The sequence below is a fragment of the Pteronotus mesoamericanus genome, unplaced genomic scaffold, assembly GCF_021234165.1.
Source record: "Pteronotus mesoamericanus isolate MK-2021 breed Mesoamerican mustached bat unplaced genomic scaffold, CSHL_Meso_final contig_657, whole genome shotgun sequence".
NCBI lineage: Eukaryota > Metazoa > Chordata > Mammalia > Chiroptera > Mormoopidae > Pteronotus > Pteronotus mesoamericanus.
The window spans coordinates 20,670,455-20,695,699 of NW_026555229.1; the positions used below are offsets into that span (position 1 = coordinate 20,670,455).

The 25,245-nt window shown below is 44.3% G+C and overlaps 1 protein-coding gene and 1 pseudogene across 1 annotated transcript in view; one reads left to right on the plus strand and one right to left on the minus strand.

The window, feature by feature from the left end:
* ACADSB (acyl-CoA dehydrogenase short/branched chain) overlaps positions 1-20,047 on the plus strand; it is a 31,708-nt gene extending 11,661 nt beyond the window's left edge. Inside the window, exons 2-11 of the mRNA XM_054581655.1 lie at positions 5,115-5,274; positions 5,488-5,588; positions 8,209-8,415; positions 8,957-9,127; positions 9,857-9,982; positions 11,146-11,238; positions 14,196-14,285; positions 16,078-16,215; positions 16,886-16,985; positions 17,616-20,047. Of these exons, the coding sequence (XP_054437630.1) occupies positions 5,115-5,274; positions 5,488-5,588; positions 8,209-8,415; positions 8,957-9,127; positions 9,857-9,982; positions 11,146-11,238; positions 14,196-14,285; positions 16,078-16,215; positions 16,886-16,985; positions 17,616-17,686 (1,257 nt within the window). The 3' untranslated portion in view covers positions 17,687-20,047. The remainder of the gene's footprint in view (positions 1-5,114; positions 5,275-5,487; positions 5,589-8,208; positions 8,416-8,956; positions 9,128-9,856; positions 9,983-11,145; positions 11,239-14,195; positions 14,286-16,077; positions 16,216-16,885; positions 16,986-17,615) is intronic.
* On the minus strand, positions 18,182-18,349 carry LOC129077364 (uncharacterized; annotated as a pseudogene).
* Positions 20,048-25,245: the final 5,198 nt, after the last annotated feature.

A 25,245-nucleotide genomic window follows, 5' to 3' on the forward strand; every position in this document is an offset into this window, starting at 1 on the left:
AGTTTCCCAGCGGAGCAGGAGAACACAGAGCCTCTCATTATTATTGTCACTGTGTTAATTGTTAACTGTCTTATACCCATCCTGTAAAAGGAAGTATGTCTATTTTACTTTTTATCCAACCCCAGAGATTCCCCACCCGTCTCCTTTCTCCTGCCTCCCTAATCTATCCCCAGTGGACTCCGTGTAACCTACTTACATCCTCCTCTTTGATTCCGATGTATAAAATAAGTGGTAAAACTGCCCTGTTATGGAGCATTTTCTCAGTCCATTGCTTCCAGACAATTGTCAGTTTAGCTCAAATGGACTTATAATAAAAATTCTTACAGGTTTGGATGTTTCTCGTGGACAATTTAAATCTGCCTAACCACCCGACCCTTGTGTACGGTGCTTTCCCTGGTCACCTCACGTAACTGGCTCGTCACCCCCAACGTCTTTCTTTTGGTATTTAAGATGATGGGTTCTGCCATTTTGGCGAGTTGCTCCGTGTTCCTGAGTCTCTTACCAAGTACACAGGACATGTGCACATGTTGCTAAACTCTCATAAGTTTTTCTCCTGACAATCTGTCTCAGCAACGTGATTATTAGACCAGCCAGAAGAGCTGAAAGGTTAGAAGGAAAATTATTTTTCTACCCCAACACTGGGCACTGTAGGCAAAAGACAAAAGGAACCGTACCCGGACGCTGCACTGTAATCGTCGATGCGTCTCGGAGGGGTGGGAGGTGTAAGCAGTGGGGCGTGTGGGGGGTGAGTGCGTGAATTCAGCCTGGATCCTGAGAGTGGGGTTTCTCGCTGTCCCAAGTTAGCAATGAGAGAGCTGTGGGGCTGGGATGGAATCAAAGCCACACCCCACACACCCCCCTGCAGGGCTAGGAGTCTGGAGCGCACCTGTGGTAGGAGCTAAGGACAGCAGGGGCTTAAACGTAAGCCTTCTGGTGTCCGGTCAAAGCGTGCGCTTCAGGAAATTCTAGGCGGCGCTCTTTGTAGGTTAGCACAACTTCTGTCCCGTGTCTTCCTCTGCCTTTCGTGCGCCGTCCGAGCTCCTGGGTTTGAGCGCTTTAAGAAGGTTTGGAACCAGACTTCACTACGCGGGGACGCCTAGGAGCACGTTAGGACTAATAGGGCGGCTACACTTAATGAGTCTAGCAAATGATTTACCAGGGCTCTCAGCAGTCAGGATCGCAGTTGGGATCTCAGCCGGGTTTTGTGCCGTGGGCGAAAGGCGCACAGCCAAGGGTTCCAGCCTTTTTCATCTCGTGGCGCACATTAACTGACTACTCAAATTCTGCAGCGCTCCCCAAAATAGATGTTTTGCTGATCTGACAGAAAAATAGTTATAATTTTGATGCGTTGACACCAGATGGCTGTTCTTGTGTGGGCTGTTGTCATTTTTTAAATTTGACAGTCTAAGGGAAGAGGGTTCAGTGCCCCTGACTAAATAGTCAGGTATCATGTGTTAGAAATTCTTGTGGCACATCAGTTTCAACTACAGTTTCAGCCGGTGGTATACAGCAATATAGTAAAGTTTATAGACCTTTTCTGAAAATGTTTTAAAATGCATAAATACATAGAATTACAAAGGACATAAATTGTAATAAAAGTTATAAAAATATTTTTAATTGTAATATAGTAATATGTGCTTCTTAAATGAAATCTGACAGCAGTTTGAATGTATAATTTTGAAGTAATAATGAGCACCAAGAGTATTTCAAGATATTTGGACCAACTGTTATGTGATAGTAAAATATCTGTAATTTCTTTTGGTGACAGAGTCACAGGTAACTCCTAACAGTACTGTAACTCGTTGCCTGGAAAATGCTACATTTCAGTCAGAGGTTAGTGAAATAAAGATACAGTGTTAACCCCAGCCAAGTTCATGAACTTCTGTTCTGTCCATTGGAGCCCACAGACCCCGGGCTCGATCACTGGTACTTCTTAGTGGGACAGAACCCCGGTGGGCTGAGCAGGAAGCAGACTCCAGCTCCGACGAGTACTCGGCAGGGCACAAAGAACCATTACCCCATTCGAGGAGCGATTGCTGTTCTCCACAAAAAAATGCGATGATGTGGTGCAGTGGGTTACAACTGTGGAAAATCATTTTGATGGAGGGGACACCAAAGCTGCAGAGGCTGAGGTCAGCCCTGAAGGGCAGGGGACAGTCGGAAATCGTCATCACAGCCTCGAGCTGCGTGGGGAAAGGCAAGGAAAGGAGATGTTTCGCTGTCAAAGGCTGTCATGTTGAAGGGAATTTTTTCTTTCCTGCCAAAAAGTATAGGGAGTTCCTTCGGTCCCTTGGTTTTGGTTAAGGGGATTCCATTCACGCAGCACATGGCCACTGTATTTTCTGGTGAACACTTTTAACAGCCCCACCCTGCATCTCTATTCCATCGTGTAGTTTTTAAAGTACATTTGCCTCTGTTGGCTCATCTCGTGACTCTGAAATCCATCGCTACATGTTAAACAGTCATGTGCTTGCTCAGTAGCAGCACGGAGGGTAAGGAGGTCACTACAGCAGCAGCGGCAGCGCACTGGCTGCTTAAGTTTCTCAGCAGTGGGCTTTCTGTTAAAGATAGAGGAGGATAAAGGTCGGTTGACGGAGAGGCGCAAAGAACTCTGTAGTGGGTTTAGTAAAGTAAATAACCTCCCCTAGAAATACGAAACAGGGGCCATGGATTGCAGTTTTTCACATGTTTTAGGCAAGTTTCATGAGCATTGCGGGGAAGATAGCTGGCTCGCCCATTCATTCGTGTGGGGGGGGGAGCCGAGAGCCCGCCCCCAGCCACTGGGCAGGCGTGCACCCCACTTCTCCTCCCCCTCCGGGACTCCATTCCTGCTCCCGGTCTCCGTCCTCTGTGCCTGCTGCTGCGGAGCTCCCTCCTGAGCGACACTCCTTGCCTCCCGAGTCCTGTCACACTGCCACTTCTTACCTCTCTTCTCCTGACCCTTCCCCTCCTTTCCAGTCCGAAGTGCTCATGACCCAATTTTAACAAGGAAAAAAAACCTCCCATGCAACTTTGCCCTAAACTTTGTCTCCAGATTCTCAAAACAAAACAAAAGTAAGTAGAAAATGGAGACATACACATTTTTCTTCTGTCTGGCCAGTGCTTCTTTTTCCCTGTTAGATCCAGAGCAGAACACGCATGTTCCCAGGCACATACTGCAGAGACTGACAGATGTGTAAGGAAGATAGCCAGTGGTTTCAAAAGTGATGACTCGTTTCTTTTCTCTCGTTAGATCATGGAAGCTTTCCAGTGTATTTGATATAATCCAACCTCTTGAGAAAATATAATGCAGTGATAAATACATTTAATCTTGCATTTGCTTTGTTTCTTTTTCTTTAAGATTTTATTTATTTTTAGAGAGAGAGGGAAGGGAGGGAAAAAGGGAGAGAGACATCCACATCTGTTGGTTACATCTTGCACGGGCCCTAGGACCAGGCCATAACCCAGGCATGTGCCCTGACTAGGGATCAAACTGGTGACCTTTGGCTTTGTGGGCAGTTGTCCAACCAACTAAGCCACACCACTTCTTGGCAACTCTTCCAGGAAATATATCTCGCTGCCTTGTCTAGATCATGTACTTCTCAGAAGATATGGAATGTTCTGTTTCCCCTTTGTACATGCCACATGCTCACAGGCATTTGCCAGGGGCAAAGGCATCCTCTTTAAATTTTTGTTGAATAAAAGCAAAGCACTAATCTTTGTGCAGCTTTATTGAGGAATAATTTACATACCACAAAATTTCGTCTTTTTAAATGTATAATACAATGATTTTCCATAAACTTAACAGAGTTGTGCGGCTGTCACCATAATTCAATTTTGGAACATTTAATCATCCAGAACAGCAATTTCCAAGCAGTGCGCCGCAAGAATTTTTAAAACGTGCAACACTTGGCTAGTCAGGGACACTCACCTCTTCTCCCTTAGATTGTCCAACACAACAATATCCACCCGATGTGAATGTATCAAAATTAGAACTATTTTTTTGTCAGATTGGCAAAAAGTATGTTTTTTTGGTGTGCCATGGAATTTTAGCAGTGAGGAGTTTATGCGCCGCGAGGGCGAAAAGGTTCAAAATCGCTGCCTCAGAGACCCTGTGCCCTTTGCCAGGCCCCCCTCGCCGCTCCCGCCCCTCCCGCCCCTCCCGCCCCGGCCCCAGGCGACCACTGCTCCCTTCCTTCTGTCTCTGGATTTCTCGGTTCTGGATTTTCCTATAAGTAGAATTGTATAATATGTGCTCCTTTGTGGCTGGCTTCTTTCACTTAGCATGTTTTTAGGTTCTGGAATTGACTAATTCCTTATTTGTTTCCCCTGTACTAAAATTCTACCAAAGAAAATTGGAAAGGTATAACAAGCATTTAAAATTGGATGGTCTCTTTTTTGAATAAAACTGTAGCCAAGCCCGCTGTTGAGTGGAGTCGGCAAGTGGAAGGGTTAGGGACACTGACCGGGGACGCTTCCACGCCTTGCAGTGGGACGAGGTGACCGCCGGGCTGCTCCTGCTGAGTGAATTGTCAGCGAAGTCACCGTAGAAACAGCACAAGAGCGCTGCCTCAGTGGCAGGCCCTGCGCTAAGCCCTTTATATGGATTTTCTCACTAATCCTCACAAATTCTCCCCATTTCACAGGGAAGAAACTAAGACTGAGAGATTTTACCGGAGGTTAAAACTCACTTACCGAGAGCACGTAGTTATTTGGTATTAATACCAGACGTTAGGGTTCGAAACGAGTTCTTGCAGACTCCGGAGCTGATTTTCCTAAGCCTTATCATGCTGCGCTGTCTCTTGCTAATGAGAAGCCAGAGAAACAAAGCTAGCCTGGGTCTAAGGGTGAGTTCCACCCAAAGAGTTCTGTTTCCCTGAAGGTAAAAGTTAATTATCTGGGAAATGGGTTTATTTGGAACAGCACACGTGGGACGAAGGAGCTCCGTGTTAGGTTGCAAGCCAGTTTTGTTCCTCTTCACAGGACAGCGTGTTTTAAAGTGGGCCACGGTAAGCTTCTCTCTTTGGTGACACATGGCGTAAGAGTGAGTCACAAAGCTGTTCCAGAGAAATTGATGTTCTGACACTTGGCTTACTGTGTGTGTTTTCTTTCTTCACTGGGGACGGTTTTTATAGGTAAGAAAAAACTTCCCAACTTGCCTGCGTTCTTGGAAGATTCCTCCTCGCGCCTTAAGATCTTCCCAGCCAGAGGCTGTCTGCAGCGCAACAAGCAACGGACTACCCTACGCACCCCTGCAGATGTTTAAGGACGAGGAGGTGCTGATACAGAGCAGCGGTGAGCGCGCCTCTCGGTGGCCCCTCCTTACCCCTCTGGTCATGGGTGGGGTCCGCGGTGTGAAGTCACATGATACGGGGCCCCGATTGGCGGATCTGTTCATCTCTGTATGTGAATGGAGTTTTTTGACATTAATTCTTAAACTGTTTTTTAAATTAATGCATGTCATACTAATAAAATAAAAACTTACCAGTATTTTTTTTTTCCCTGCAGTTAGAAAATTTGCCCAGGAGCAGGTCGCTCCTTTGGTTTCAAGAATGGATGAAAATTCAAAAATGGAGAAATCAGTGATACAAGGATTGTTTCAACAAGGGGTACATAATCCATAGTTCTTCCGATTTCAAACTTTTGTAAATACTTTTGAGGGTTAAAGTGTATCCATACTTTTAAATTTAGGAACTGTTATGATAGCATAATGAACTCTTCATTTCCTAGTCAAAAGTATCTGTGTTCTCTTTCCTATTAAGATCTTAAAGTTTTGTTTTTTTTCATTGAATTAAAATTTTAAATTAGAAGTACTGTGCTTTTTAAGTAAAAGGTTAGAAGCAAGAGAGAGTGATTCCTTTAGACCACTGGTACTTGTCCAGGAGCTATTTTTCCCCAAGAGGCATTAGACAGTGTCTGGAGGCACTGTAGGTTGTCACAACTGGGCATGCCCTTGGCTTCTGGTGGGGTAGAGGTCAGGGTACAGCTGAACCTCCCGCACAACAGCCGCCACCACGGACCCCTTCAGCTCAGTAATGCCGAGCCTAGGACCCCTGCCGACGAAAATTTCAGAGCGTAGCGAATATTCCGCCTGAATCCCTAGGTATGTGGTGGACTTGAAGCAGAGGCCATTTCTGAATTCCACATGACCCGGGGCGGCTGATGTCCAGCTTTTCAAGTTGCATAGCTCAGGAACAGCAGCACAACGTCTGAAACGGACGCGAGGGTAACTGCTCCGGCTGCGGGGGGAGGAAGGGGCCACCTGCGCGGGGCTCCGGAGAGAACATTTTGAAAACTACGGCGCTCGTCAGCTCGCCCTTCTCCACAGGTGTGAAGTGATGCCTATTTTTTATTTTTTATTTTTTTAAAGATTTATTTATTTATTTTTAGAAAGGGAAAACGAGAACGTGAGAAATGTCAAAGCGTGGTTGCCTCGTGTGTGCCCCCTACTGGGGACCTGGCCCGCAACCCAAGCATGTGCCCTGACTGGGAATCAAACCGGCGACCCTTTGGGTCACAGGCCAGCGCTCAGTCCACTGAGCCACACCAGCTGGGGCCCTATTTTTTTATTTTAAATACTAAGGATATCTCAGAACTAATAGCTCCTATTCAGAGCCATTGACTTAAATCTTGTCTGTTATACTGTTTGAAAAATAGCCTTTTCCACTTAACTAAATCATTTTATTCTCATTTTAAGGAAACCAGCTTTTTTATACCATGAATAGGAATGATTTTTCCAACTTAACTTTTAGCGATGAAACTCTTGGGAAAGTGGAACCTGGTGGGGGTCGCACAGCCCTGAGAGCCCACGCCTCAGGCAGGCTTCGCCTCCACGGTGCGTGGACCCTGGGGGCTTCTGAGAGGCCTTAGCGCCAGTTTCAGCGCCCCTCTCCCATGGGGCTCATTCTCGGTCACCCACGGCAGCGAGCTGCCCTGCAGTCCGTTCTTGCTTAGACGAGGCATCCTTGCGGGGGTCTGCTTGGCTGCACCTCCTCCACCAGCTTCTCTCGGCTTCACCTGACTCCTCGCTCTGTTGTCGCTGTGTGGCCTCCTGCAACAATAGCTGACAAAAAACAGTATGTCCACTGTGGTAGGAACCGGTGGCTTTTTTTGGAGAAGCAGTGTCTCCGACAGCCGGTGGTGATATAATCACACCTGAGTCCCCCACTTCTTCCTCATGGCATGTCATTTCCGGTTCTCTCCTCACACGGGCTCAGTTTCCCACCAGCTTAAAACACCATCCAGACTAAGGATGATGGGATTGAAAAGTATCTGGAGAGAACAGGAAAGAGGATGAACCCGTTACCCGTTAACAGGTTTGGATCTTGAATTACATGGACACACGTTCTCTTCCTGAAGTGATGGCACAAAACTGGAGTGCTGTGGACATTCGTGGTCCACGCTGTGGGAGTTTGGTGGTCCACGCTGTGGACGTTCATGGTCCACGCTGTGGGAGTTCCGTGGTCCACGCTGTGGGAGTTGCATGGGCCTCGCTGTGGGAGTTGCATGGTCCACGCTGTGGGAGTTGAATGGGCCTCGCTGTGGGAGTTGCATGGTCCACGCTGTGGGAGTTCCGTGGTCCAGACTTAGGAGTAGTTATTGAACGGCCCAGCGGTTACTGGAAAGCCTTGGCCAGCGTTTGCCCATGTTAGTGGGCACCTGGGCCTTGTCTAGTGTGGTTCTGCTAACCATCTGGATTTGCTACGGTGGCCTGAAGAGGAGTGGCCATTTAATAATGGAAGAGTGCAGGTGGAAGGGCCTACCTAGAAGAGAATATGCCCAATGAGACTAGACATTCCCACTGAGGAGGAGGCTCCTTTCTTTAGTTTCCTCATTACAATGAAATCAGCAGAAAGGGGCCATGTTGAAAAACCAAACCAAAACAGCACCCGCAGTTCTTAAGCAGGCAACACCAATTCTTCGCAGGAAAGGCCATCAGAATATATTTATATCAGATAGTTTCTCATTATTCCATTCCATTGTCTTTCAAAGCACCTGACCCCTCATTTTCATTGTTTACGTCACAAATGGAAACAAATAATCGTAGCGTTTCATTATTTCATCCTTTTCAAATTATGTAGTTTCTCTTTTATTTGTATATAAAATATGTATACAAATTTTAAAATTAAGAACTTACGTGGTTACAGTTTATGTTTTAACTTGCTCTGGCAGGATATTTCGCCCCATAAAAATCGCTTCCTTAACCTCCGCCTCCATGTTTTCCTGTAGCTGATGGGCATCCACATGGACACCAGGTACGGAGGGACAGGGGCTTCCTTCACCTCCTGCGTCCTGGCAGTGGAGGAATTGGCCAAAGTCGATGCGTCGGTGTCTTTGTTGTGTGATGTGCAGAACACGGTGGTCAACGGGCTGTTGAGAAAACATGGGACAGAAGACCAGAAGGCCACCTATTTGACCCAGCTAACTACAGAAAAAGTGAGTTGCGTTGTTGAAATGGATTCGATCTTTCTAATGTTTAATATTTTCAGGAGAAAAGTCGCCGTAACGTTGACTTGACTGTTCCAGACCACAGCACCGCACCGCACCATTGACTAATCACGTAATACTCAGTGCATTGATGGCACTAGAAAAACAGACTCTTCCTCTCCTGTGCCACTTGGAAATTTTGAGAATAATTGTGAGACAATAAAATTATTATTTTTGTCTCAATTATATTTTCTAATACCTTCATTGGTGGTTTCATTTACATTGAGATGTCTTTCAGCTGTAATTATTAGAACAAATTTAATTAAATTTAACATTGAATACATGTACATAGGTCTTCAAACCTGTCTTAGACAAGTAGGGTGTTTTGGAAAATAATGCTGTCAGAGTACCATTATTGTTTTGATAAGCACAGGTTTTAAAAGTACCTGCACATTTGATTTACAAATGTTTATTTTGCCATAAGTGAGTATTTGTTATATAGAGTATAAACACAGTTATTAATTGGGGATATTTTTCCTTCCATGTGTAGGTAGGAAGTTTCTGCCTTTCAGAGGCTGGTGCAGGTAGCGATTCGTTTGCTTTGAAGACCAGAGCAGATAAAAAGGGAGATTTTTATGTTATCAACGGCTCCAAGATGTGGATCAGCAATGCCGAGCATGCCGAGATCTTCCTGGTGATGGCGAATGTGGACCCTTCCCAGGCAAGTTTGAAACAAAATTCCATCCCCTCCCCGCCCCCCCAATCTGTTCTCTTTACATTTGTTTCCTACTTCCATTTCCTTTTTGGGACTTAGTCTTAAATTCTTCATTCTCCTTAGTGCTGAAAATGTTAGGCAATTGCCATCTTTTCCTTCTCTCACTTACTGGCTTCCTAAATGCTGTTGATGTAATTATTGTGCACGGAGAACCCTTTGTTACCTAATCCTAATATGTCATAGAGGATGATCATCTTCAATTTTGTGGAATTTCAAGTTTTCTATTTAGTCATGAAAACTTTAAGTACCTATCTAGTACATTTAGTTTTAAGAATATTTTATTCAGTTGGAAAATAGACATAGAATAAAATAAATACATTTTAACTTTTCTTTTTCTTTAATGTAACATTTAATTGAACTAAAGTTTAAAACTTCAAAAGTGCTTAATAAAATTATATATAAAACATGGAGTTCTCAGGATCATATAATACTGTAGTGTAACTTAGTAACTTTAACATCCCTAATGGTTTCTGAAAAAGCAAAGGAAATGGTAACGTTCTTGATTTTGAACCTAATGTCATCAGGTCATTCGTTTCACAGGACACGTGTGGCAGTTCTAAGTCCATGAGTATTTATTGCTAAAGTTGATTTTTAGTTTTCTGTTTACTTTGAACTCTTTGGAAACAAGGGATCTTACAATCCAAGTGATAGTAACAGTGTAAATCTTCTCCTTAGGGGTATAAAGGAATTACCTGCTTCATAGTTCATCGGGATACTGAAGGCTTTCATATAGGGAAAGCAGAAAACAAACTTGGAGTCAGAGCTTCTTCCACCTGCCCATTAACATTTGAAAATGTCAAGGTGGGTATCTGAGAATTTCCAGTAACATTTCGGCTGATGTGAAATAAGGTGTGCATGGAACCGTAGAAGTGCGAGCAAGGTGTCCAAACGTTAAGCATGCAATGGGGAGGATATTGTAAGACTCTTGAACATCGTTCTTAGGTGAGGGAATGACTAAATCTACTTTTCACAAGAGTTCAGGCCAGGAGTGGAAGCCTTGTTGCCCAGCAGCTTGGCCTCAAGAGCCAGCACCAAGAATTAACCCCAGTTATGATAAATTTGATCCTTGTAAACCAAACTGGGCTTCAGGGAAGGAAGCCTGGTGTGAGTACACCAGAGGCCAGTAGATGGGGCTCTTGCTCAGGGAGAGTGGAAACCACCAGGCAGCGCCCACAGTTGTGCGTGGAGCCTGTTAAAAGATGGGGAAGAGACGGCCCCAATGCTGTCGCTTTAGAGCCCCGCAGAGGTGGACGAGGGGCGAGGCGTTCTCTGCGCTTCTGCTCAACGTGATCCGCAGCGCAGCTGAGTGTGTGAGCGCCGCCCGTCTTTGCAGCGTCTGTGAGGCTCCCCGCTTCTCCAGCTGCCTGCCGTCTTCCGGCTTTCCCTTTTCTGCCCACTCTTTCCCTTAACTGCCCATATCGTGAACTAAGTGTGTTTTTTATGGTGTGTAGTGTAGATTTTTAAAAATTATGAGTAAACATTATAGTCTTCTCTCCATCCCCCTCCTCTCTGTGTACACAAGCACGAACACCCACATCAGTTAATTTTTATGAGGATATTAGTGTCAACAGAAGAAAAGATTACCACCCGTGATGCCAAGTATTTACATATTTCCTGTAATTCCTTATATGTCTTACACTATACCATGCAGATAAAAACCAGGGAAAATGTTACTCATCTGTGTCATCGATGAGCCGTAGAGGATTCCCTTTCTCTAGAGCGTTCATCCCTGTGGCAGCCGCCTGCCAGGCTCCGAAGGCGGCGGCGGTGGCTGCTTCTCTCCAAGAGCTGGGCAGGAAGCAGCCCCCCGCAGGACGCAGAGACGTGGTCCATGGCTTCCATGGAGCTGCAATATGATGCTGGCGTAATAGCATACAAATTTGGAGTATATGTGCATTTAATAATATAAAATCAAAATTAATTATATGGAATTAAATTAAGAAACAACTGCATTTTTTTTCCAGGTTCCAGAAGCTAATATCCTGGGGCAAATTGGACATGGCTATAAGTATGCCATAGGGAGCCTCAATGAAGGCAGAATAGGAATTGCTGCCCAGGTTAGTCACATTTCACCACTCACCTTGACTCTTCCACAGATGGGTGGATTAAAATAGGGGAAGGGGGAAAATGCAGTGGACAGTAAAACCAGGGAGTATTGGAAGCCTGCGAACACAAGATGGCGCCCGTTCCTTCCGTGAGGTGAAAGAAGGGCTTCTGTGATTTCTTTAAAATTCCTCTTTGGTTGATTATATAATGTCCAGAGAACCAAACAATGGCTTAGTGGTAACAGTTTTTCTACTTTGAGAACATTAAAATGTTATCCAATACCTGGATTGATAACTTCTAAAATGTGTCATAAATATGTTTTTGTTTTTTTAATCCTCACCTGAGGATATGTTTCTATTGATTTTTAGAGAGAGAGGGAAGGAGAGAGAGAGAAAGAAACGTTGATGTGAGAGAACCGTTGATCAGTTAGTGCCCGGGCGCGCCCAAAGCCACAGCCTCGGCACGTGCCCTGCCTAGGAATCGAAACCGCAGCCTTGTGCTGTGCGGGACGATGTGCCAGCCAACGGAACCACCTGGCCAGGGCATAAATACGGAATTTTTTTTAAACATCAACTTTTCAACAGACTCATAGCTGGGGGGTGGGAGGTGAGGTGTGGCGGCTGGGTGAAAAAGGTGAAGGGACTAAGCAAAAAAAAAAAAAAAAAGACAAACTCACAGTCAACAATATGGTCATTACCAGAGGGAAAGGGAGGTACGGATGCAGGGCAAGGCAAAGGGCGGATAAACGATGATGGAGAGAGGCCTGGCTTGGGGTGGGGAACACACGATACAAAATACAGATGATGTGTTAGAGAATTGTGTGCTTTAAACCTGTATCGTTTTATTAACCAGTGTCAAGCCAATAAATTCAATTTTTTAAAAAATCAACTTTTCAAAGCATAAAATTCATTCTGGAAGAAAATTTTTTAAACTAAAAATAAATAATATTGTACTGTGTAGTACAAATCTCTAATCTATAGATAATGAAATATTTGTTGATTAGGGTTTTTCATGTGAAAATCAAGCAATTTTTGTGACACTTGAAAATAAAGTAGCCACAATTAAATAGATATGTAAGATGAGAACTATACCAATTTTTACCGTATTTGCCCTTTGTAAGGCGTATTGCCTATTTCCATTGTGATACCAATTATTTTCTAGATTAAGAAAATGAATAAAATCTGTGGTTTTAGTATAAATTATGTCAGTTTTGTAGAATATATTTCTTTACTTTTAATCAGTGAGCATCCAAAATCCAAAAACTGAGGAGCTTTTAGATTTTGAAGATGTTACATATACATTAACTGTTGGATTAGTTAAATGTTATAGTATCACTCTAGATTTTTTTCGCTGCTGTTAATTTGCTAATAAAACATTCTTAGATTATAATGCGTACTTTCCCACAAAACTAGATGTTACTGAAGAGAATGGGCTCAGTTGTTCTTTTTAAAGTTTTTCTGCGATTTAACTTAATAAAATACGGCATTAAAACTGCAGCATTAGATCTCGTTTCCAGACATGAATAATACAGATGTTCTGCTAGTAAAATACGCAGCCTGGGCTTGAGCCTAATTGCTGCAAGTTACCTGATAACCTAATTAAAAGTTAAGGTCAGGTGGCAGTTATTTCTTGGTTGATCCTGTGGGTGCCTTTTCGCGAAAGAGGCACATGTAACAGTGAACTGAAGGCTTGCACCATCAGATCTCTGTGATCGCAGAGGATTTAGTTCTTCAGTATTTACAGTGAGAACATTTTACAGGGGCGGAAAAGCCTATTTCGATTGACAACGGATCGTTTTAATTTCCATGTCAATGATGGATATTATTAACAGACTATAAACTTTAATTATAAGGGTATAATGACATCATCTTCTCTCACAGCAAACAGTACAGTGAGCCAGCCTCACTTGAATTTGTTCTTTTGGAGTTTTGTTTGTTTGTGTTTGTTCTTTAATTTTTAGCATGACATTCTATTCTCCAGAAAGTTCAAAATAGAATGCTAAAGAAAATGTGAACAAATACTAATGAAATATTGATGTTTGTGGGCATTTCCCCCAAAAGCTCTAACTATTGATTCTTCTTCCCTTTTTCTGAAACCTACATAGTTTGACATAATTAGATAGTGATTTAATGGGTACCTAATGTTGAAATTTAGAAAGCAGTTCTAAACTTGCATTGTTCAATGGATACGGAGATTGGTTAACAATGAGAAAATTCAGCTAAACCTGTCAGCACGTCCCAGTTTGTTCTGCACATATATAGATTAATGTTTTTTCCACATGCTCTCTATGAGCTGTCCTCAGCTCTTGTTCTGCATTAAATCCCTAAAGAGTTTCTAAAATGCTGGGGCTTAGGCTACACCCCCTTCACTCCCCGGGTTTGGACTCAGTCGATAGACCCCCCACATGGGTGTTTTGCAATGAAATACCCTCAAGCGGTTCTGATTGCAGCCAGGTTTGGGAAACACTGCACTTGTATGTTCTCATGCTCTTTCAACCGAAGCTCTTATGATGATCCTGCTCAAATGGACAGAGAGATAGAAGGTTAAGAAGTGACCTTCCACATTCGACTTCTGGAAGGACCACAGGGGGCCACCGGACGGCCTCCGAAGCCGGTCCTTAGCAGGGTGTCTGTGGCTTGCTTTATTGCCAGGAGAATCAAGGCCAAGAGGAGGGGCTTCCTGAAAAGTAACCTGGTTATGGGAACATGCCGTGCCGGGAGATCTACCTGCATGTTGAAATTAAATGTGCTCATTTTCATGTGAAATCACTCATTTTCTCCCAATTACTGGAAATGGGAGTTCTCCAAAGCAGTGAAAAAAGGTTATTACCATACATCTCATCACCTTGGGACCTCTAGTTGTTCCTCCCCAAACTCTTCGGTTTGCCTGCAAGAGGAATTTATAACTAAAAAATTAAAAGCATAAACTTACAACAAAATAAGAAATTCTGACTTTTTTTTTTTAACAGATGCTGGGAGTGGCTCAAGGATGTTTTGATTACACTATTCCATATATTAAAGAAAGGGTACAGTTTGGCAAAAGATTATATGATTTCCAGGTATGTGGTTATTAGTGCCTTTTTACTGTACTGGACTACCCCGTCCTCCTGTTGGTGAAGAGCGGTGTCACAGGGCCGTGCAGGGAGGGAGGACCGGGTCTCCGGGCCTGTGCTTGTGGGCGCGTTGGCCTCCAAGGGCAGAGCGGTAGTCCTCGAGGCCCGGCTCCACCTCCTCCGGGATACCTTGGGGAGGGCTTTGGCGCTGTCTCCTCACAGCTTCGTAAGTTCCAGCACACGGGGTCTGCAGTCAGACTTGCTGGGTTCAAATCCTCTTTCTTTGTTCTACTAGCTTTAGGCCTTGGACAAGTTGCGTCACTTCTCTAAGCCCTGACTGCCTCATCTGTAAGATAAAAATAATACTACCTGCCCTCTAGAGTGATTTGGAATCAGGTTGATGTGTAAAGTGTTGCCACATTGCCTGAGTTTAACATGTGTGCAGGTGGTGTAACGGTGGCTCTCAGTCAGGCCGGAGTCCTGCAGTGAGCCTCAGAAGGCTCCACTCTGACGCATCCACCTTTTAGAAGGCACACTGGGCTGCTGTGAGTGCAAACGAGATGCTCTTAGTCAAGCACGTTGGCTAATTCTGGCCTGGCCCAATGGCGTGGCTTCTCCAAGTCCCCCAGGCATCGGGGGTTTAGCTGGTGGCAATGGCAGTCTTCTGTCCACCGACGTTCCTAGCCTCAGCCTGTCTCACCAGACTGGAAGACTGGAGCGGCAGCTTACCAGGCTTATGCAAGCACATCGCCTAATAATCCAGAATTACTGTGCATGTTTGCAAAACCCACCTAAGCAGCTCTGAGTTCCCTAGTCCAGCTTATTGCACCACCCACTCTGTCCTGCTGGTCATCTTCAGGTTTATGAGAACGATCGGCATCACGCAAGTACACACAGGTCGCACACATGGAGGGATTCTAAGCTGTGGGTGTGTGCAGTCAGTTCAAGGCCTGGAAGGAATGAGCAGACCGGGCCTGGCAGGGTCTGCGCAGCTCATGGAGACTGTCCTGGGCCAGCTCGCTGGTAACGTGTTGGAATTGTGGGGTTTTTGGCACGGCTTCTGGTCTAATTTTCTCTGTATTATACTCAAGTGCTTGCTTAGAGCCAGCCACCACATAGATTGCAGCAAAGTGTTTTTGTCTGCACGGGGGAGGGACGAGGGCCCGGGGGCCAGGCGCACTAATAGGTATAATCATGACATTTCTAAAGATGCCTAGGATGGGTCATTAAAAAAATCTTAGAAATTTGATCATGAAAAGCAACATTATTAATTTTATGTATCTATGTGAAACTTTGATCAAAGTCAATAGAGTTTTTTCCTAACTGCTTTACTCATTAGAGTGTTTTTTGCTTTGCCTACAATCATATTTTTTCTCTAGACGACAGGCACCTTGAGGGGAGGGACTGTGTGCAGAGGCAAAATTTTGTTAATTCAAGCAAATTGAAAAATATATTCAAATTTTTGCTTTGCTGAAATTTCATTTAACCTCAATCTGGGTCATAGGGTTGAAAATAATTATTAACTATGAATCAAATTTTTAAATCTAATTTTTTGATTATTTATCTTTTGAACTCTTGACAGCTATAAAGGATTACATGAACTTTGAACAATTCTTAAACGGTACATATAGTGTACTTCAGTTCAGATTGCGGATTTTAAAGTACTTTTATAGAATGAATGTGAATTTCCTGTGGTGCATATTTTGAGCCTGCTAGAGGCCCGCGCCCAGGCAGGCTCTTTGGGATAAGCTGTGGCTGCAGAAACCGTAGACCTCTAACTCGGGCCTCTGCATCCCAGGGCCTCCAGCACCAAGTGTCTCACGTGGCCACCCAGCTGGAGGCCGCGAGGCTGCTGACGTACAACGCCGCTCGCCTTGTCGAGGCCGGAAGGCCGTTCATAAAGGAAGCAGCTATGGCCAAATACTACACATCAGAGGTAAGGAAAAACAAAAACGGAAATTTGGGTATGTATTTCCTAACCCCTTCACTTAGGAATATTGGTTGAGCATTTGTTTGTTTTTCAAGTGAAATAACATGGACTTTACAGTTCCTACAACAGAATAGCAAAAAAAAGATAAAACTTCTGTAGGAAGGAGCTTTAATTCTGTGAGGCCTCAGAGTTCTCACAGGACCTTAAATGGAAACCATGTTGTCCAACTCAGGAAGAAGACCCATCCACCATCAGTCCCCAGGTGGGCCTTGCCTGAGTCCCATCACTTGCATGGGCTGTGTTGGGGCACATGAGCGCCATGGAAGCGTGTGTGCAGTGGGAACACCAGGGAGAGATGGCCCGTGTTCCCAGTGCCCTGGTCGTACACACGCCTTCTGTACTGAGCACGGGTGTAGGCCAGAGAGCTCCGCCAATCCACCGGGCTGCTACTTCGCAGCCTCGGCAGTTTGCTTTCCTCATTCCACAGCTTCACGTGCGCCTTTAACTTCTTCACATATTCATCTCACTTAATCTCTTGCCCACCCTCCCGTTTGAGGGCCAGACTACCAGGTCATGGCCGCCTTACCGACCCACCTCGTTGCCCCCCCGCCCCCGAGTGTTCGTGATGCCTAAGTTGTGTGGTTTCAGCAGGTGACTGGCTGCTTGTTTTTGGTAGATCGCAGGAATGACCACGAGTAAATGTATCGACTGGATGGGAGGCATAGGCTATTCCAAAGATTACCCTGTGGAAAAATACTTCCGAGATGCAAAGATCGGTAAATAGATTTTCTCCATTTCGTTTTTGTTTTGCTCGCCTCTGCTGTTGTACTTGGTTGGCATTATTGGTTGGGCACAGAAGCAGAGGCCGTTGTCATCTCTGCAGTGTTTGCACGTCGCTTCTCCTTTCCTGTGGCTCAGTTTTTACCCCACCTCTCCCTTCAAAACAATGGATTTATATTTTTCAAAACGGTGAATTGCCTTTTTAAGTGCCCCAACAGGCCTTTAGTCAAACCACAACAAAATCTGTATAATTTTTCTTTTGCTAAAAATGTAAATATTTTGGATTTGTTTAATTTGTTTGGAAATTAAATTTTAATTTCCAAAGCCAAGGGCCCGCCAGCCTGAGCGCTCGGATGCTCTGCGCACAGGGAGGGAGGTGGAGACCCGGCTGGGTCGGAAGCCGCCTGCTCCTGTTTCACACTGAGTCTGGAATCAGAATTTAATTTCCAAGTGGAAAATTGTCATCTCTTAGGCAAAATTACTCTGTCGGATAGCACATTCAGGGGACATTGAGTGACGCTACTAGTAACAGTTTTGCAGCAAATGCAGAGGTAGCATTTGCAGAGCTATTTCTCGTACCCACGCGTAACTGTGAGTCCACTCCTAACTGTCCCCTTGTGTTTCAGGTACAATATATGAAGGCGCTTCAAATATCCAGCTGAACACCATCGCGAAGCTCATTGATGCGCAGTACTGATGGCCGCGGGCGCGCCCCCCCCACCCCCGCCCCCGGGGCTACTGGTGTCAAGTTCTAAACTCTTGTGCCTTTCGGGGGGAGTTAACCACCAGAGCGTTGAAGTAATTTATGTAAGTCCTCAGTCATGAGTCTTGGGGGAGACCTTTTCTGTATTATCTTTCAGGTCTGCCTAACTTAGGTACAGGAAATCATTTTTAAAATTTGGGAAGAATTTCCCATGTCATCTTGAGAACTTTTCTGTTAAGTTCTATAGCTATTTTTCTAGCTCCAGGGTATACACAAGTTTCCCTCTATCAATATTTGGAGACTTGGATGGCTCTTTTATTATTCCTATTAAATACTTATTTTGTGGCATTTGAAATACTTGTTACACTTGGCAGTTCTAAGGACAAATAGATTCAGTTTTAAGCTACTACACTAGGTAGAAACTGATAAAAATTTTCCTTAGAAAAATCTAAAAATTCTAGTTCTAAATGCCTGAGAATGGATGGAAAATAAGGGTATAAATCTAAGTCATAAATGAAAGAAACATTATTTAGCATAGCATTTGTAATGGTAACCTTTGTAAAAGAGGTATTTCATGATGGTTTCAGCAGATCATTTTAAAAACAATTCTCTGCATTAGTTTTACACTTGATCTTAGCCAAAAGGCCGAGAAGTGATTACTGCATTAGTTTTAAAGTGTAAAGCTCAAATAATTTCATTTATAATCAGAATATGTTTAATATTATAATATTCATTCTCATGCACTATTTTTCAGGAATAAAATTTTTCTCTGTGATAAATCGAATACTGTTTCCTCCAGTGCAATTATTGGGCTTTATCAGAACTAATACTTCAGAAGTTAAGTTTTGGTTGGTTCAGTGATTCTTAAGAGGGACCTGTCTTGTCTCCACAAAGAACTACATCAAAATCTCATAAGGAATGAGGGGTAGCGGGGGGCTGTAGAGTTTGAAAAAGCATATTCAGTAATATAAAAACATATAAAAATAATTTTATATCTCGAAAAGCAAAAATAAATGTATTGCTTTGCAATGCCAATTATAGAAAGGCAAAGGCCAAGAAAATATCTAACTGGTGCCATTTCTTCATATTGGGGATTCCCAGGTGAGAGGGGCTCCCAGGTATAGATCCTGAGTTCCCCTCGGGAGGCAGTGGAGAGTAGGAAGTTGAGAGTTGTATATTTCCTCAGAGTGGCCGTGGATACGAGATGTTGGAATATGTTTAGAGGCTGATAATCATTGTTGAATGGGAAGCATTTTAGTGCTTAAATGAAAATACAGTGTTTATTAAGAAAACCTGAGATTTTCAAAGTAATTTTGTTTTGTACAGTCATGTTGATTGAATTGGATTAATTTCTCTACTGCAAATCATAATTAAATATGCAGAATTGCATAAATACAATTGAGATAGGAGTTCAGTATTGCTGGTTAACTTGAGGTTCAGGCTGTCACCAGGCTCAGAAGGCAGAGACTTGAACAGAAGCACCAAGGTACCTCTTGCCTTGCGAATGTGATGGGGTGGTGCTGGACTCAGCCCAGCTGCCAAGTCATTGTTGTTAGTGATCTCATTTTACAGCGTGAAAATGAATCAGTGTCAAAGAAAGGTAACCTAGAAAGACTGTAGAGAACCATCCAGCCAACTCTCCCATTTTGGAATGAAGGATTCCCAGCACAGGATACTTGCCTGAGGCCATCTATCCAGGGACAGGGACAAGGCAAGAATCCAAATGCTGGCTCCCAGTTCAGTGTTCTTCCTAGCCTTTAATGTTGTCTCTGTTCAGCAAGTTTGAGAGGTCATCCTTGTTGTGTATTTCAGTCCTATTATTGATTTATTTTAGGTTTAACTGATAAAGAATTAACATTACAGAAGTGTTATGGTTGGCCAATGTCAGTGCTTACGTATATGTATCAGCTGCCAAAGACCATGGCTTTCTTCAGTTGTAGCTGCTATGTCATATGTGAAGGTTATTTTGTGAGATCAGTTGGTTTTAAGGTTATGATTTATTTTTTAAATGCACTACTTATATCCTTGCTGATGTATTTTTTGGTGCTCTTTTGTGAAGTGAAAGACGTGTTTCAATGGTATATGTCAGACTGGATTCATTATTACAAAATCAGAATTCTATGGAGAATGAAAAATAAAGTGCTAAGTTAACTGGAGACTTGCTATCTGTTAAGCAAAACTGTTTGTTATACACACAGATAAAGTAAGAAAATAATTTAAACTTCCTGCAAGATAGACACAACATCTTTGTATATTCGTGCCGATGGTTTGCCTCTCATGTAAGCCAATCTTGTTTGTTTTCAGAGAGGAGGTTTTATAATAAAGATCAAGTTTAAATTATTGATGCTAAAGAAATTTTTCTCAGAGGATGCTTTTTTTTTCCCTAAAGCAAAATAAGCAGCTCTTTAGTGGAGAAGTCACCTTTTCTGAGCACATCTTCACAGCGCACATTGAATCCAGCTGATACTCATGCCTGTGCTTTATGCCAGGGGTCCCCAACCTCTGGGCCAGTCTGGGCCTGTGAGGAAGAGGGCCGCACAGTGGGGGGTAAGCGTGAATGCAGTGCACTTGACTCCTTCCGAAACCATCCCTCAGCGTCCCGCCCCCTCCCCCCCCCCCCCGACTTCACCCCTGGTCCATGGGAAAATGGTCTTCCATGAAACCGGTCCCTGGTGCCAAAAAGGTTGGGGACCACTGTTTTATAGTATTATTTTGGGAAATCTTCTATGGTTGCGTCTTTCACTCAGTGACGCACTACAGTCTAGTGCCATAGGAGGTTCCAGCCTATCTGTTCCCCGTTATTTTGTATACTATTTTAGAAATCTATGTTTCGGTCCCTTTTTTCTTTTATGGTCAGTGGCATGTGACAAAGAGTCACTGTGTCTAAAAAGGTCCAAGTTGCTATGGGCACCAGGCTGCTGTGCAGAGATAAAACCAGATCCTTCTGGAAATATGTATGCCCCTCAGGTGTCCTTTTTCTGGTATTAGGGCATCCTCACACAAAGACTGAGTAGAAAACGGCCGAGGCCAACCTGTGCAAAAGTGTTTCTTTTGAGCCATTAGAGTGATAACAGTAAGTGCTGACATCTCTTGAGCTCTTCTCATGTGCCAGCTATTATTCCATTTTCTCTACACGAGTTACTCACAACCACCCTATGTAGTCGGTGTTCTTATTAGCCCATTTTACAGGCAGGGAGACTGAGGCAGGAGATGTTAAACAAGATGCTTGTTGGGACAGAAATGGGATTCAAACTCGGGCAGCGTGGCTGGTGGGTGTTTAAGGTCTGGTAATCTCCCGGGGCCTGCCGCTGAAGTGACGCGGAAATGCTGCCGCCCACAAGCCCTTCATTAGCGAACGATTCTCCAGGGTCGAGTTTCAGATCTTTCTGACCAGAGAAGCCAGCTGAGACAAATTTGGCCTGCTGGACAAATAGGTTTGGGAGCGCATGTGCTCTGGGAGAAAGAACAGGGGAAGAGGTGGACAGGGGGCCACAGAGAGGTGAGCAAAGCACTACTGCAGAGGGAACTGGGGAAATACAAAACAAAAACTCATTTCCTTTGTGTTACCTAGAAGCTATGCTGAGGGAGGAAGAATGACAAAGCATGATAAAAATCGCAGTGGGCGGCCACCAGCTGTCTGATTTGCGTTTGTGTGGATCGCTACAGTATAAAGGAAAATACCTAATGTTACAAAAGTTCAGGGGTCTTTTTAAGAAGTAAGTTGAAAATAATAAGGTAAGCATGTAACCAAACATAGTACTTACACATATAAATGGGTCAGAATCGCCTATTAAAAATAAAAGAAAGCCCTGACTGATGTAGATCAGTAAAACGTCACAGGTTTGATTCCAGGTTGGGGGCATGTGCCTGGGGTGTAGTTGTGGTCCCCAGTCAAGGTGGAGAGAGAACCAACTCATGTTTCTCTGTCTCACTTTCTCCCCCCTTTCCTCTCACTCTAAAAAATAAAAATTAAAAAAAAAAATGTTAAGACAGGACAAAGGAAAATTTAAATCCTAGCCACCTAAATTTAGAAAACCTTAAAAAAAAGAGAAAAAATCAGCACAAAGTTGAGATAAAGATCATTCAAGTACCACAAAAAAGAAAGCAGGAATAGCTGTGTTGATATCAAACAAAACGGAATTAAGGGCAAAAATAAAGAACAAAAAGAAGATGTAACAAAACAGGCAGAATTTACCAAGAAAGTCCAATCATCATGAAGTTTTTATCCCTGACAACATAACGGAGCTACGTGGAGCAAAACAAATAGAAATACACTGAAAAACATTGACAAAGCCATCCCCAGAGGTATCGACTTAGGCATCCACAAGTCCGTGGAGCAGGGAAAAGCAAGAACAGGTAGAAAGGACTTGGATAGCAGGATTCAGTTTGATAAATGGAGGAAGAACTTGTTTCTTTTCAAATGCAAAAGGACAGTCATTAGAATTTTGCCACAAAGGAAATTTCTACAAACTCGAAAAAGACAAAAAAAGGCTCAGGTGGAACTCCCATAGCCTGACCTAGAGGACCAGGAAATAGCTGCACCAGTGCCGCCGGAACAGAGGGAGGAAAGAGAGCTGCTCAGCGCCTTAACTCACCTGAAAAACTCTGGACCGACCTAGGACCTATTTTGTATGGTGTGAGCCGAGTGACAAGGACTTGGCAGACGGCAGCTGTGCACAGTCGCACTTCGCTCTGCCCCGCGGAGCCTGCAGAACAGCCAGTCTTGGCGCCCCGACTGTTAGGTGTGTTCCCTGGGCCACCTTCCGGCAGCAGCGGCGACACAAGGGCACCTAGCTGCCCGGCTTCGCTGGGAATCCAGCTCCGCCAGGGCCGTGATTGCTCCGCCCGCGGTGGCGGGAAAGTGGGCTCCGGAACCGACCCCGCACTGGCAGGAGGACCCAGATCCTGGGGACGAGAACCTGTGTGCGAAGAATCCCGACTCCCACTGGCTATGACCAGGACCCTGTTGTGAGTTCCTGGAACATGCGGGTCGTCTTCTTTGGCTTCTCTATCATCCTGGTCTTTGGCAGCACCTTTGTGGCTTATCTGCCTGACTACAGGATGCATGAATGGGCCTGCCGGGAAGCCGAAAGGCTTTTGAAGTACTGAGAGGCCAACAGCCTTGCTGTCATGGAATCCAACGGTTTTGACCCCAGCAAGGTCCAGCTGCCAGAGGATGAGGACTGACTGGGTGCCCAGTGGGGCTCAAGAAGCACCGCCTTCTCTACCCCCTGCCTGCCGGGCTACCCTCTTCTCCGAACACCTTATTAAAGGGACTGAAAGTCTGAAAGAAAAAATTTTTTTTTATTCTCTCCTGAGGGTATTTTTTCATTGCTTTTTCATAGAGGAAGGGAGAGAGGAGAAACATCAATGTGAGAGAGAAACATAGATTGTTTGCCTTCCATACACACCCCAACCAGAGGATTGAACCTGCGACCTTTTGGTGCATTGAGGATGCTCCAACAAACTGAGCCACCCGACCAGGACCAAAAAGACAAAATTTTACAGGCAACATTCACTATACACAATGATAAGTAAATAAGAGGATGTAAAACACGCTAACCATAACTTGAAAGAACTTTGGTTATATAGAAAACAAAAATAAGTACAACTTGTCAATGGGGATCGTGGGAAGTGGGCCGTCTATCTCACGCACTGCCCCTGGGGGGATGGACAGGACGGTGTGTCAGACTTCAGGGAGCATCGTTTGCAGTGGTGAAAAATTAGACATGGCTAAGTAGGAGGAGAAATAAATCACAGAAATACACACTACGGTCCTATGCAGCAATTTAGAAGAATAAGATCCATGTACCGAGATTAAATCATCGCCCAGTTGTCTTGTTTTACAAATTACAAATCGCACAACATTTTTGCAGAATGGGAAGAAGCCATCATTTCTGTAAGTCCGCGCATGCATATAAATTCTTAGAACGAACTCAGTTTTGTCGCCACACCGAGCTGCGCTGCTGGCTGCGCTGGGACTCGGGGTCCGGGAGGCCGTGGTGGGGTTGCTGGCATCATCCCCACTTGCGTTTTTATAACGGGATACAACGGTGCTTGTGTAATTGTAGTTCAAGGTAATATTACTTCTGTGATTGAGAGTAAATAAAATTAAAGCCACCTAGAGGGTTACTGGAGTTTTTCACTTTTGTGTGTCATTTTCCTTTAACTGATTTTCCTGCCTTTCTCAAATAACCACAGGCAAGGAGGCAGCTCCATTCAGCCCCAGGGGAGACGAGACGGATGCCAAGGGGACCAGAAGGGGATCTGACTTCCGTAGGCAAAGAGCACAGAGCAGGCTTAAATGCCTGCCCTGCAACGAGCAGTGGGTATTTTACTTTGCCAAGCAGGGCTTCCCGCAAAAGGCTTCTGCCCTGGTCTTGGGATTAGCATCTTTTTCTTTACTTGTAATTTGATTTTATGTGATTTGACCTGAAGTCTTCAAATACTCATTCCCAGGGGGGAAAAATTCCAAAGTTCTCCTGACGTTGAAGGTCCCAGGTCTGCAGTTTAAATTGGATGGGCATGCTACAACCACTTCCTGTGTTGGTTATGGCCTGGAAACTATAACTTTTTTGCATGTAAAATGGCATATAAATATGAATATCTCTTCAGTTTTGCCTTTCATCCACAAAGCCCAAAATATTTACTATCTGGCCTTTTAGGGAAACGTTTGCCAACCACGACTGAATTATTGCCTCTTAAATTTTACTGAGAAGGTGGGTCAGTCACACCAAAAAGAGAGACAGACAGACAGAGAGACCTCCCCTGGGAACTTGAGTCCTTCTTCTCTTAGCTTCCTTTGTAGCCTATCTAGCCTGACTAGCGCTCTCTCCTTCAGTCCACAGAAGTGTCCAAGTCTCCCCATCCTTGAAAAATACACCTCCCCCGAGCCACTGCTGCACAGGCTGAAAGGCTGGACAGTGGTCGCTGCCCGCATGGGAGCCCCTCGTCCTCACCGCTGGCTCCTTTTATCTGTCTTTACCTGGCCTTCACTTTTGTCAGTGGATTTCAATGATGCTCTCAAAAGTTATCTTTTTACCCTCCATTGGTGGCCCATTCTGTTCATTCCAAACACTGTCATTTTGGACCCCTCCCTTCTTCCTAGACCTCTCTGCTTCCTTTGCTACTGGCAAAGCTTTGCCTCCTTTTGGCTGGCTCGGCTCTTCTGGTTTCCCTTCCCGGACGTGAAAATTCTACCACTTACCAAGTTTCTGCCGTTGCGTCTCTCCCATCCCTTGCCCCAGCGCCTTCACCTCAGAATGAATAACTGAGTCCTAGAGAGTAGCTCCTGTTCCTTTGCATTTGAATACTCCCTCTTTCCAACGCAGTTGGTTTTCCCAGGTAGGCAAAGGTTATGCTTATTGGTTGCTGCTAAGCTCATTTTAAATGTATTTTGTAATAAAGGGTATTTTAAGACTGAAACAACCCTGTACTTGCCCAGTGGGCAAGGAGTCTTAGTACTTAGATTGAAATGTACCAATAGTAAAACAGTTGCCACATAGAGAAAGGCATAGGTGGGTTTTCTTTTTTTTAATCCTCACCCAAGGATA